The sequence below is a fragment of the Taurulus bubalis genome (assembly GCF_910589615.1).
Source record: "Taurulus bubalis genome assembly, chromosome: 3".
NCBI lineage: Eukaryota > Metazoa > Chordata > Actinopteri > Perciformes > Cottidae > Taurulus > Taurulus bubalis.
The window spans coordinates 32,373,762-32,387,399 of record NC_136591.1 but is presented as its reverse complement, the minus strand read 5'-3'; the positions used below and the strand labels follow the sequence as shown (position 1 = coordinate 32,387,399).

General features: G+C 42.9%; 1 protein-coding gene across 1 annotated transcript in view; it reads right to left on the bottom strand.

Annotated features, from left to right (window-relative positions):
- LOC306733537 (exostosin-1) overlaps nt 1–12,286 on the bottom strand; it is a gene marked incomplete at both ends in the record, with an annotated part of 181,948 nt that extends 169,662 nt beyond the window's left edge. The window contains 2 exons of the mRNA XM_079214790.1: nt 10,374–11,125; nt 12,002–12,286. Of these exons, the coding sequence (XP_079070916.1) occupies nt 10,374–11,125; nt 12,002–12,286 (1,037 nt within the window). The remainder of the gene's footprint in view (nt 1–10,373; nt 11,126–12,001) is intronic.
- Between the last annotated feature and the right edge of the window lie 1,352 nt (nt 12,287–13,638).

Genomic DNA, 13,638 nt, shown 5'->3' with positions numbered 1-13,638 from the left:
TTTTTTATTAATCTTCTTTTATACCCATGTATTTCATTTTCATCTTGAAAAAAGATTTGTTTTATTAAACTCAATAATTCAGCAGCTCAAAAATAAATATTAGAATAAAACAGATAAATAGACAAAAACATCTAATTTAAAAAAGGCCAAAAGTTCAGGCAAATATGTTTTCATCATAATTAACATTCTCTCCATCCTCTTTGAAATTCCAACTTAACTCAAATATAATGTTGATGTTTTATGTTTTCCCCATCATTTGATTTCCAGTCTTGAATGCATCAGAATGATTTATACATGCATAATTTAGATTATTTAGAGATCTTTAACATTTGTATATTCTATAAACTGTAGAGCATTCTGGGAAAGAGAGGATTTAAATTTGGAATTATTGAAGTCCACTGAAAGACCAAATATAGCGAATGATGTGTGAAAAACTGTATTAACAATAACATTTAGCAGAGTCTGGTCAGGGGATTTTTAATGCAGGGGATGTTTTAAGAGCTCAACTCAAAGACAAGCAGAATAAATCTAGCTGCTAAAAACTAATTAATTGCAAAGAGACTCTCAACTCTCACTGGTTACAACTACAGGGGGTGTGTGTGTGTGTGTGTGTGTGTGTGTGTGTGTGTGTGTGTGTGTGTGTGTGTGTGTGTGTGTGTGTGTGTGTGTGTTTGGCTAATCACAACTGACTACACACACTGTGGCAAGTAGCAGTGCAGGAGGTGTCAGGCATTGTGTAAACTCACATGCCTGTACCCGTTTATACAGATGATATATGTCAAAATGGTGCTTTAAATCCAGTTATTTGACTCATAGATTTCTTTTTCACAGACAAAACCTGTGGAAGGCAATGCATTGACTTACATTGATCCTCCAGGCTCGCCCTGACCTTCACATCAGAACTTAAACGAATTTTGACTTCATGCTGTAGTTTCCTGAGTGCAGCTGCAGTGAAAAAAAACACAACACGGCAACATCACCAAAACAAGAGTTCTCCGTGTGGTTTCACTCCATTTCATCACCTCACATCAACAGTTGCTTCAATCACAAAGGTTCATCTGCCAAATCCTGAGCTGTGATCAACTCCCCGGTGAGCAAAAAAAACAAGGCTGGTGTTTATTTTTCTGCACCATAGTCCGGTGTGAACATCAGAGACAAACATGATCCTTGTCACTGACATTCAAGTCGTAGATACTTTTTTCACCATGAAATAGAGTAAATACCCACCGAGTGAAGCCGATGCTGAAGTGTCTTAAAAATTGCATTCTCTCTCCTGTCCAGCAGGGGGCGACTCCTCCGGTTGCAAAAAGAAGTCTTTCTGTGTGCTCTTGTCTTTCTAAATATGGTAACTTCCGTTCACCAGTTGCAAACAGCCAAGATGGCGACGACCGTAATCTAAGATTTCCGAATTCGAGTCTTCACAACGGAAGTCCACAAACCAACGGGTGACGTCACGATGACTACGTCCATTTCTTATGTGCAGTCCACGGTTAATAGATAGCAAATAGGCAAAGCCGACAAAACAGGTTTTGCCATAGTATTTACAGTAATAAGGCTGTGACTCCTTTTTTTTAAACAGTTCTCTGAGTTCTAAAATCTACCTTAAAATATGATGTCCTCTCTAATTATGTTGAATTTTAAAGAGGACAATAAGCATCAGAATGTCTGTCCTCTCAAACCACTCTTTGGCTCTCACAAGCAAAAGTAACAAATTGGAAACCCTCAAGTTAAGTGCTTAAATGTGTACTAAACAGTAATGAGTAACAGTAAACGTATCTAAAGTCGGAAACAGTAGCAGCTTTCCAAGGAGTTCTCCAGGGAGCTGCAATACAAAAACTGCAACTAAACCAACAACAGCTGAAATTGTACTATTTGGGTCCCTGGAAGTACAGAAGAGAAAATGGATACACCTGCTGTAATGTATGTGTGTGTGCGGGATTTTATAGTTGGAAATGTTTGAAAAATAAATGTCTGCTTTCTGGACCATTTGTCTCAACTCAACAGAGACAAGTATGCTTGTTGACATGCAGCAAATGAAAAGACCTACAAGAACCCCACTTCCTCGTTTCTCCCTGATAAAACCTCTCTTGCTTTTTCTTTCTAAAGAGCGGCGTGTGCGAGAAAGTGATGAATTCACATTGCAATCCATCCTGCCACGCAGCGCTCCCACTATTTTACCGCCTCTCTAATTCCGTCTCTCTCTCGCCGAAGGATGGACGGCAAACATCCCGGAACGACCCGCACACCTTTCGCTTCGACTCGACTGATCGTCAGCTCTCGTCCAACAAATGGAAAGAGGGAAAGAGGAGGAGAAACAAAACAAACAAAGAAGCAACGACAACAGAGAGATCAGAGTGCGGTGGGCAGAGAGTGCGGAAATGAGACGGCGATGGAGGAGGTGGAAAAAGCAGTGATTGAGTTGAATTGCGTTCCTGGCTCATTTTCTGGGTACACAAGGAGAGCAAGTGGTGCAGGGCTGAGTGAGGAGGCTGGAGACACTTCATAGGGCGGCAGAAAATGACATCCTTTCTGCAGACGGACAGCCCAGCATCGCACGTTGTTGTTTTCCCAGACGGAGAGATTGTTCCTCCGTCGTGTGTCGTTACGTCAAACGGGAACAGTGAGGAATCCCTTCTAAGAGAGAAAGGGTTTGAGCTTTGATTCTGAAATGGACAGTTCAAGCAAAGTTGCAGAAAAAGATGATTTAAGGGCAGCATCCAGGAGGCTTGATGTTTTTAAATGTCCTAAATGTGCTCAGAAAAATAGAAAGTTTGAACATCGACAGCTCTGAAAAGATTCAGAACAAGCAAATAAGGTTGGTTGTTTCTGGATTTTCACAATTGTGACCCACAAATAGACCCACATATTGCTTATCTCCGAGAGATCCCCTATATAAAAAAAAGAAAATACATAAAAAGTTAATTGGATCAATCTCACAAATGTTTATGACCTCGGTTGTGATACCTTACATTAACTGGAGATACATTAACTTATTTTCCCCGTTAAGACTGACAGTGGGTCAGCTGAAATAAAGCCAAGGTCTTCTCGCACTAAATGCCAATCTATGTTTGGCTTTCACAGCACCATTAACCTCTATTCAGCTGCTGATTGGCTGCCGTGGTCAAGTCAAATCTGATCGATAGAGCTTCCTTTTACCCTCCAGCCAGCCTTGGCAGAAGCCTTCCGATGTATTGATGGGTGCAGCTGCTGGCTGAGAAACCTGCAGGCGCTAAAAGGCCCCAAAGAAGCTCTTAAAGATCCTGTAAAGAACCAGCTCCACAACACAACTATTTCCATCTGTAATATAGTATGCTATGACTGGTATCTGTACATCCTGATGACTTTAACATGAATTACCTATTATTACAGGTCAGCGCAATTGTGACTCATCTATTTCAGCATACTAGAGTGCCGCCATATATCCGAGGAGGAAAACAACATTTCAGAGAGGTCTGCAGAGAAAAGTGATTTTAACTAAGTGTTTCAGAAAAGAAATTTCGGAAAATAATTGCTTTAAAAATGCATTTCGGTCGTTGATTTCACGAGTTTCTTCCAGCAGCCACTCAGAGTTCTTACTAGAGAGGGAAACTTTATTTATTTGTTCACATCACAGGCTGGTAGCTCACACCGATCCATCAGCCAGGAGACCGCTGTTTGTTCCCCGTGTGAGACGAGAAGAAGAACTTCATTTGTTACCCTAAAAGCAGTTGAGAAAATAAATCTCACCACAAGGTCTATAGCTGTTTAGGAGCTTTCGATCACATCTCATGATCTTCATCGGCGGATTGTGTTTTGAACCAACAAAGTCCTCCAAGATGAAGATCAAGTGATAAAACTGAAAGCTGCTTTAAATGGTCAAAGGAATGAACTTAAATTCTGAGCTTTTAAGGCAACATTGACAGACAGTTGTCGTGGGATCTGCAATTCCACGACAACTGAACAAACTATCTGCCCATCAAGATCATGTCATGATTAAAAGCTTCAGAAAAGCTAATTAATGGACCTCTTGGTGAAACCTTTTTAATTGGAGACTGTATATTTCGGGGTTTAAAAAATTGATAACACCTCGTTTTGATGCAAATATGAGATTTCATGGATCGCTAAGTCAGTTTATCCACATAGCCCAACATCTCTAATTGTGCAACACATGACACGCTCGATTCAAATGAAACTGGAAAACAGGGGAGAAATCAATAAATATAATATGTAGTTATGGGATAATGCAGTATTTTGCGCCTTTACTCTCCGTGACAAGACAACCGAAAAATACAAACTAAAGCACGTATCGAGTTCTGGTTCATCCTGTTTCTTCTTTCTTTAATTAGGTTGTAAAATCGGTCACACATCAAAGTTTCTAACAGTCCTGAATTCACTCTCTCCCACTCTCCCTCTCTCTCCCAAACTGGCAGACTCTCTTATTATTCCTCACGGTGCTCTTCATCATGACTTGCATCAAAGATGCACTGAGACAGCAGGAAAAGCTTTCCCAAGGTTTAGTTTGGCTCGTTGGACAAGGGGAGGAAGAGGAAGAGGGAGAGGAAGAGACAGAGGCAGCGCAGATAAGGGAATGAAGGAGGATGAGGAGAAGGTGAAGAGAGGAGGATGTGGAGTGAGGGAGATAAGTGCCAACAAGGCAAGACGACATTGACTTTTGATATGCTTTAATAGAACATCTCACAACAAGGAAGAAATAACACACACACACACACACACACACACACACACACACACACACACACACACACACACACAGCGCCGGACACCCACATGACCACAACTGACATTTTAATGAATACTGTCAGACCCTTTTCTCCTGTCATACATATTGAATTCTGCAGCTGCCAAACATTCACAGATGTGACAGCAGCTGTGTCTCCATCTGAGGGTCTTTATGCATTCTGGGATGCATTAAATTAGAAGGAGCACATTATAACTAATTCATTCCCGTCTTTACTTTGCTCATTATGAAACAATTAGTGACGGAGACACGTTTGTGAAAAGAAGACAGAGTGATCGTTTGAGCACAGAGCGAAAAATATTAATAAACATGTGCTTGCTGGATTTGGGTCTTTGCTATGTGGAACTTTCATCGTGTGGATTTTTGCCAAAATTAAGAGAGTTGGAACTTAAAAGATCAAAAGTTGCTGTCCTGTGAGAATCATGAACCTCTAAAGTGTCAACTTTTCATGCGTAAAAAACAAAACAGCGCTGCTTTCAGCTATGTGAATATGATATTTCCAGCTGATCAAAGACGCTTTTTAGATTCGTATTTACCTTAAAAATTAGGGAAATTTCTCAACACTTACAGAGCACATCATCCGTTTTCCTTTGAAAAGGAAAGGTTGGAAAAAAAGTTGTCAGACAAATGTTGTGCAGAAAAAGTACAATATTTGTCTTTGTAGAAGTAAAAGTAGCAAGAAGTGGAAATAATCAAGTGAAGTAAAGTTTCTATACCTATGTACTTGTGAATAGCACTGGCTAACACAAGCTAACAACTGATAAAATGTCAGCTGTGTTGTTTTTGTTGTGTTGTTCATCAGGTTAAAGTGGCTGAAAAAGTCAGTTATTAATAAAATAAACCATATGAAGCCTGCTTGCCTTTTTTTTTTTGCCTCTAACATTTTTCTTTCGTATTCTCAATTCTCAGATCAAGGTGTGAGCTGAAAGAACAAAGTTTACACAGCCATCCATCTGAAGCTGTTTTTATGACATGAAAATATCTGGAAACCAACTTTACTTGCTTCGATTAAAATTGTACCTTCGTCACATTCTACCTTTATGAAATTTCTAAAAACACATTCAGAATGTAATAGAAAACATGGCTATATTGAATTTTTTATTTTTTTTTTCCAAAAGAATGCATCATCTGACCTTAAAATGCCATCCGTTACTGCAACAGGGCCCGTAAAGTAAAGTTGAAGTATAGAAGATAAATAAAGAAGCTAAAATAGCGACAAGGTCCTACAGAGATCAAAATAAAAGAGGAGGTTGATGAGCAGAGAGGAAAAGAAGAAGAAAAAGGAGAAGGAAATGTTTATGGATTTACCGTATACAGCCAACCTCTCATCACATTTGACTACCTTCCTCCCACCTCTCTCGTGACCATGAGAGCCACCGTGGAAGACGTGACGGCGATCTGAATCAAGTGTTTTATCAGCCACTCATCGCCCTGGTATCAAACACCCTTTGGAGAGATACTTCTGTACAGCGAGGCTCTAATTGGTGAAGCCGGGCCGGGCTGTTATCTACGTACAGTAAAACAGCCTGAGCTCAATCCAGCGCCACTCAGTGGGAGGTGAGATCTCTATCTATCCCCTTCATTCACAGCTTAATTCAATTGGAGGGCAATTATCGACCGCCCGAGGCTTCAAGATCCTCGTCGGTTTCTGTTCCCATCAGGGAGGCTGGCTGTGTTGGTTCCCCCCCTCCCTCTTGCCCTGACTGAACCGGGTGATGTCTGTATCGATGTGCCGTGTGTGTAAAACACCAGAGCAGGCGGCAGCAAACAGACAAGAGGACTTTCTCTGTCACAACCTCAAGATTCAAGAGATTGTGAAGCTGTGAAGCTGTGAGCTTCGACGGATTCGTGACTGTCAGGAAACGTCACAATTACGCATGCCTTCAGTTTGATAGCTGATGGTTTTCGACACAAAGACCAGAAAAAAGACTGAGAGTGCAGAGGAAAAATAACAATACGCTCGTTACGGAACAATCGCACCCGGCAGGAATGAAGTGCAGCATGAATAACTGAAGTAGAGCATTCTTCAAGAAGGGGCCTAATTTAAATCACAGATAGCTGTCATTAGCAAGGTTTGTGCCCTTGTGAATTTTGCTGTTGTTGACCATTAAATTACAAGTATCATACTTTTCATTTTGGTCTTTGGTGTCATAGGCCAATTCAACACAAAGAGATTACATGACTTCATGAACTACTGAACAGCTAATTATTCACATTACTCGTTACTTTACAGCTCCAGATCCTCCTCGCTCTCCAACACGTATTATGGATTCTTTAAAAATGTTTGTCCTATTTGCTCATTTGTCACTATATCCTGACAGCAGTGCATGAGACGGATAATCTGTGAAGATAAATCAGGTTCCTCTGCCTCCCGTTAGTGCTCCTCATGGAAAACAACCAATCAGAGCCAAGGGGTCTCTCACGCAGCCGTCAATCACTGCTCGTGATTTCCGATCAAGCTGTCACTTGTGAACAAACATTTGGAAGAGTGTGTGACCCAGCCGCCATGTTGAAAACAGTCGAGCCAAAACCAAGCACTGTACACCGACCGGAGCGGACATTCTCTTTTCAATTACTATATTTCAGACACTGTAAGCTTCACAAAAGGTTCACTCTTGTACTCCAGACTCTGAGTTTGTTGTGTCATCTATCCACCAACTCTTCACCAATATGTGGCTTTTGTATTTATATTTTTCTTCAAAAATAGCAAGTTGTTTATAGATGATTTCCACATGTATTTGGCAAATGCACTCCCACTCCCATCTGTGTTCTCATGGGACTTGGAGGGCTTTGTTGCCGCACAACTTCATTTGTGATCAAATTAATATGTTAATTGTTGTATTCACTGTATTGTATTTAAATTAAAAATTCTGCCTATCTTGGTATAAAAAACTAACTTGGTGTGGAGCATTTAGTCTAGAAAGTTTTAGGTACTCTTAAACCCCACCCAATAATCAAACCTGTGGCTTTCCGGCATTGGGAGACGATGCAGCATTAACCACGTGGCTGGGAACCATTTCCTACATTCAAAACACCATAACACTTTTGAGGCAGAGGTGGAAGTCCCGAGTTCTGTCGTTCAGTGAACGAGAGAGAAGATAGAAATTAAAGAGCTCAACTCAATGCCACTTTTTGTTTTTGTTATTGGATATCAAACAGATGCCAGACTGTGAAAGAGAACGGACTAATGGAGCATTAATTTAGGGATGGAGCCTCTTGAGCACCTTCTGTTCATTAACGTCCTCTATTGATCATCACCCTTTGTGTTTAATGCGGCACAAAGTGTTCACCGTGGGATCGTCTTTGTTCAAGCACCTTTTACATGAACTACGCCGCCCATGCTGAAGCCGAAACATGTTGCCTTTTCTTCACAGTAAAAGCTGCTACCAGCCACATGCATCACTACGAAACACAGAGGGTCGTTTAATGCACTCCAGCGGCCCGTTAAAATACAGACGGCTTGCCAGCGAGGAAAAAGCTCTCCTCCATTGTTGTTGTTGCTGCTTTAATGTCACGCTCGCATTAATAGCAACAACCTTCTCACCACACGACACACCGGAATACAGAACAGAATGTCCCAACATGCACTGATTGAGGAGAAAGTTTAAAGCAAGAGTACACAGGAACACAAAATGAACTACCTATTTGTTATTGTGATTTTGCATATTGCAGAATGTGTACCCTCAGCGTGTGAGCTGAAACTGATAAAGTCTTGGCTCGAGCGTGTGGAGCCAATAGGAATAAAAAAGATGGACCACCGGTGATTGCAGTTCCTGCTCAAACGCTAGTTTCACCGTTGACTTTTTGCTTCAATTTGAAGGCGTTTACATTCACATCAGAGGAAATGTGGCCCTTCGTACACGTAGCCTCATATTTTTAAATGTGTTTTTGCGAAATTAGCATAAAACTTAAATAAAGTCTTGACACTCCAAACTTGGTGGTTCATCATTTGCAGCCAGTGACTAGAGGGGTTTCTAGCAGAGCCGTGCGCCACTAATGTCGGAAAAAATCAGCACATAAATTAAATGTATAATGATAATATAATATCAACCTAAAAAGGGAAAAAGAGCAGAAGGTGCCAAGTTGACGACGAGACGAGACGTGTGCGGATCCGTCTGATTCTAGTCAGCGAGTGGCAAAGAACAATCAAACACATTGAGCGCAGACGTTGCTGGAATGAATCAGAGCAGCATTTCACAAAGACGGGTGAGAACCTTTAACGTTCTGTCAAAAACAAAGCGTTCATGTGATCGAAATGTGTGAGATTCTCATGGTTGTTGAGAGTTTTTGATCCTCCTCGTGTCAAGATTTCCTGATGTGCCTTTCCGACTAGTAATCTGCTGAGGTTTGGGAAGTAAAGGTGGCTGAATCCCTCACAATACAGTCTGCATCAAGTTGAAGCAGTTTTTATATAGATAGTGGTCGGTAGCATGCTTATTTTTCACCAAGTGCTTTTGTTGCCTAAACGTATTTAACAATGCAGTTCTACGTATCTAGAAATGTTCTGATACTAAGCGTGCAAAACCAACATTGTATTCTGGCTACTGGGTTGCAAGTCAACTTTTGTTGCACGAAAGAAAATACTTTTTCTCTCTTCTGTATGTTTGGGATATTTATCTTAGCCTAAAATGAGCTTTGAGCATTTCACTGTTCTCAAACAGCGTTAGACCTCACAATCACTGTTTCACTTCATACAATGTGCAAGAATGGAGCCAAAAAACAATGAAAAATATGTCACTGTCCTCATATTTTGCAGACCAAACTGTATGCAGATTCTCCCGGCAACATTCAAGTCGCTGTTCGGCAGTATTGAGCAGGATCCCGGCTCCACAGTGGCTGTGCTTTGGTTTTCTGCAGCAACTTAAGCTAAAATATGCAACAGATGACTCCCGGGCTAACGTATCCAGGAATAAGTAGCAGAAGTTGAGAATGCTGTTCCCATTTTACTCTGCCTGCGAAGGTTTCCCTCCTTTCGGCTGTCAACTCTCGCTAAAATTTTTAAAAGATGAACTCCTCTTCTCGGCTCAGATCACTTTTCCCTCGACCAACTGCTGAGCTGACAAAACTTTCTTTCTCTTAACCGTCACCGCTTCTCTGCTACACTCTCTCTCTCTCACACACACACACACACACACATACACGTCTGCATTTTCTGTCTCGGGAGCACAGCTACGATGAAGCTCAACTCCCAAGACAATGGTGAAATATGCGCATGAAAGCCCCAGTCAAACAGAGGAGAGGCGTTTCGTACACAGCGGCTCGTCCCCGTCACGTTCGAGCAGGCCAGTTCCCAGCCAATAAACCACGTTTGTAATGATCGACAGCATTAGCGTGCCGACGTCCCTGCACACAAGCACAAGCAGCTCCTGTGTGGGGCTGTAATGGTGTGGAACGAACCCGCTGCTTTCTCAAGGACCAACAGCAAATAAGAGCCAATAATGAGACAACCGCCATGGTGCTAATGTCGGCTAAAAAGCAGGCCGTCTGCTCTCCGACGACAAACCAGCAACAACCAATTCTGCAGGGCTGTATTGAAACACTAACGGATGGACCTTGAAAGCACTCTTTTCAAACAGAAATAAAAGCACCCCAGAAGCAACAGAGCAAGGTAAAGAGATGAACAAGTAGGACTTACTTTGAGTATTCTTCATTATCTCGGTCACACCGAGAGTCCTTGTGCTTCTCCCAGTCCTTGCCATGTTTGCATGTGGTCAGCAGAATAACATCTTCCCCGTTGTGGATGTGATACAGAGCATTCCTCGTCTCCGAACCGATGCCCGTCAGGTATCGCTTCCCTTTGAAAACCAGCAGGTACTTCCTGTAGGGCGATGCGTCGTTGAGCGTCAGATAGCCAATGCCCCCTCCTTTCAGCGGGTGATCCTTGGAGAAGAGGGGGATGGAGATATCAAAGTTGGGTCGGAAGTTGACCACATCCGCGCTGGCCTTGGCCAGCATGGCCTGGCCCACCTCGAAGCCCAGATCCTCGGTGTAGTCCGGCCAGGTGCCCGAGTAGAGGTTGAATATGAGGTGGTTCCTTCCATCGTTCCACGTCGGCAGGCTCTGGATGCGGAGCCTGACGTTCTGGACGTACTGAGCCGAGAGCTGGTCCCTGTCCAACGTGTCCACGGCCAGAATGAACAGACAGGCCCGGGTCGGGTCCGTGGTGTGGAAGCGAGACTCCTCGATGGAGGTCAGGATCTTCTGGTAGGTCTCGGAGATCTCGTCCCCTCTCTGCGGCGGGTAGACATAGACCCTGAAGCCCGACTGACAGCGAGCGAAGTCGAAGCAGGTCTCCATGCGGCAGCGCTTGTTCTTGTAGATGTTGTCGCGGATCGCACGCCGCTCACGGGGCGAGGTGTGCTGGTGATGGAGCTGAGGGCTGTCCTCCTGCGCACAAGGACACGCACAGTTAGGACAACCCAAGACGAAGCACAATTACATCTATACTTTAGATCTGTGGAGTTGTTTAAGACATTGCTTTATGCTGTCAGTAGAGGCAAGCAATCTATGTTTGGGTTTCATTGCTTTGTTCCTTGACTCTGATAGCAAGTCCACACAAGAAGACAAAGGGTGGCTGTCTTTGATTCCCCTAAAGCAGTTGTTCTCAAACATCCCGGCTTGTGGCCCTTTAAGGCACAGCAAAGGCTGCATATGTCTCCGTCTGGGTTAAAAAAAAAAAGATAAAAGCACTGCGTGAGGAAATATAGAGAAACAGGATCTATTTCTCCGACCCGCCTTCCTGGATCGTACAGTGCCGTTTATCGTTTTGACTCTCGTTAAGAACTGCAAGCAGTTCAGCCAAATAGTGACGTTCTCTTCTCAGATTGTATCATTTGAATCAGCTTTTTTTTTAGGCCTGAGGAGGTTGCTCAATCAAGTATTTCACAATTAAAGAAGCAAATACTTCTTCTTCTTCTTCTTCTTCTTCTTCTTCTTCTTCTTCTTCTTCTTCTTCTTCTTTCTATATCTATTTGATCACATGATCAATCATCTTGCAACCCCCAAGGCTCTAAAAGTTCTGAACCCAAACTCATCATCCATCTTTAAACCAATTTTAAAGCCATGCATTTTTAAGAATGTATTCACTATGAGTTACTGGAATGTGTCCACTGAGAAAGCGGACTACTGCTGCATAGTTAGTAGTTTCACCTCTGATACATAAAATGATACCTTAGTGAATTTGCACGAAGGACTTTTACGTGTGATTGAGTGTTCCTATATTGTGGGATCTGCAGACTTTCTTCCTTTAAAGCGGTACAGTACCTCTTGCTCTCCCCCCTCCAGGTACGGCTCCAGCAGCTGGGTGGACTCTGGCCAGTGCCTGGGCGGTCTGGACGGGCTTCTCTGGGGCACGGGCTGGGGCTGGTACACCTCCTGGCTCTGGTGGTAGTACTGGTTTTCCTGCTGGTGGTACTGGGGGTACTGGGGAGAATGCTGATATTGGAGCGGCTGCTGCTGGAACTCCCCGATCTGCAGACCCCACAGGTAGACGAGGAAGAGAAGACCGGCCCCCACAGACACAAGCAGGTACCGCTTCTTGGCCTGCATGTGTGCTGTGGGGGGGGGGAGGGGAGGAAGAGGAGGAAGTTGAAGGATAGAGATAGGGAGAGAAAAGGAGAAAGAGTAAGGGGGGGATAAAAGGGTTGAAGAAGGGAAGCAAGAGGAACTAGGAGATGATTAGGAGAGGAGGTGAAGGGAGGTAGAGGTCTATCCACAGCTTGGCATTTTGGGATTTGGAGTCACTGAAAGAAAGAAAAAAGATTTACACATCAATGAAGTTACCAATAAAGTAACAAATATTTTTTAAACAAAGGTAAAAAATATATAGACACTTACATTTTTTTTTTTAAGTTAGATAAATACATAGAAATACGTCACATGCATTGTTTTAGGATAAACTTCAGGGTTCACTGTAGTAAAAAACAATAGAAAACACAAAAATAGTTCATGCATTACATATCAAATTGATGCATGTCACTCTAAGCGGTTCGCTGACCACATAACATGTTATTATTTATATCAAATGGGATACCTTGTGAATGATCACTGGTAGTGAGGCATTTGTACTTCGTGGGTAAACAAGCGAAGACACTTTTCTATAAATAACCTTTTGAAGACACGTGCCATTGACAATTTTGGTTTGCTTTAATTCAATATGACCAAACTCATGTCACAAATTAAAAACATTATTTGTAAACACATCACAGCGCCTGGTGTGGGTTAACTTGTGAATGTATGCCAACATTTTCATCAGTATCCGAATAACTATATTAGGAGGTAACAGAATAAAGCTTCATTAATAAAGAAATATCTTAGATTAAGCCCGATTAGCAAATGCAGCGCTAAACTGCCTGATTTCTGAATAGAGTCTGGAGCATCTCTCTGTATGCATGTGGAAACAACACGTGGGCTATCTGTGTGTTTAATAAACCAGCACCTTTGCACACATTGTTAGGATATTCCAGATAATAACGACCTCTTTCATTTTTTCTCTCGGTGGCATGAATCCATAATTGGAGAGCAATCCCCAAACTCCACTCACTGGGATTTACCTGTTTACCGGGAACACCTGTGGTCCCAGGAAGGGATTGGTATCTGCCGCTCACCCCTCCAGCCTGAGCAGGAATCAACAGTTCGGATCCACATTCTCCAGCTACACCCCCGATCACAATTCATAAATCTTCGAGCCTTTGAAAAGCACGTGGCAGTGGGGCAGTCACTGAGCTCTGAGCCCGAAAAGGTGCGCTGGTTTCATCCTCCGCCGCGTCCCAGTCCCAAACTTTCCTCGAGACAAGACCACGGAGTGATGTTCACGCGCACGAGACCCCCAGGTATCCACGTTGTGAGCGGAGACACGCGATCACCAGGCAGGACCAGCAGTGATAACGTCTACAGCATCG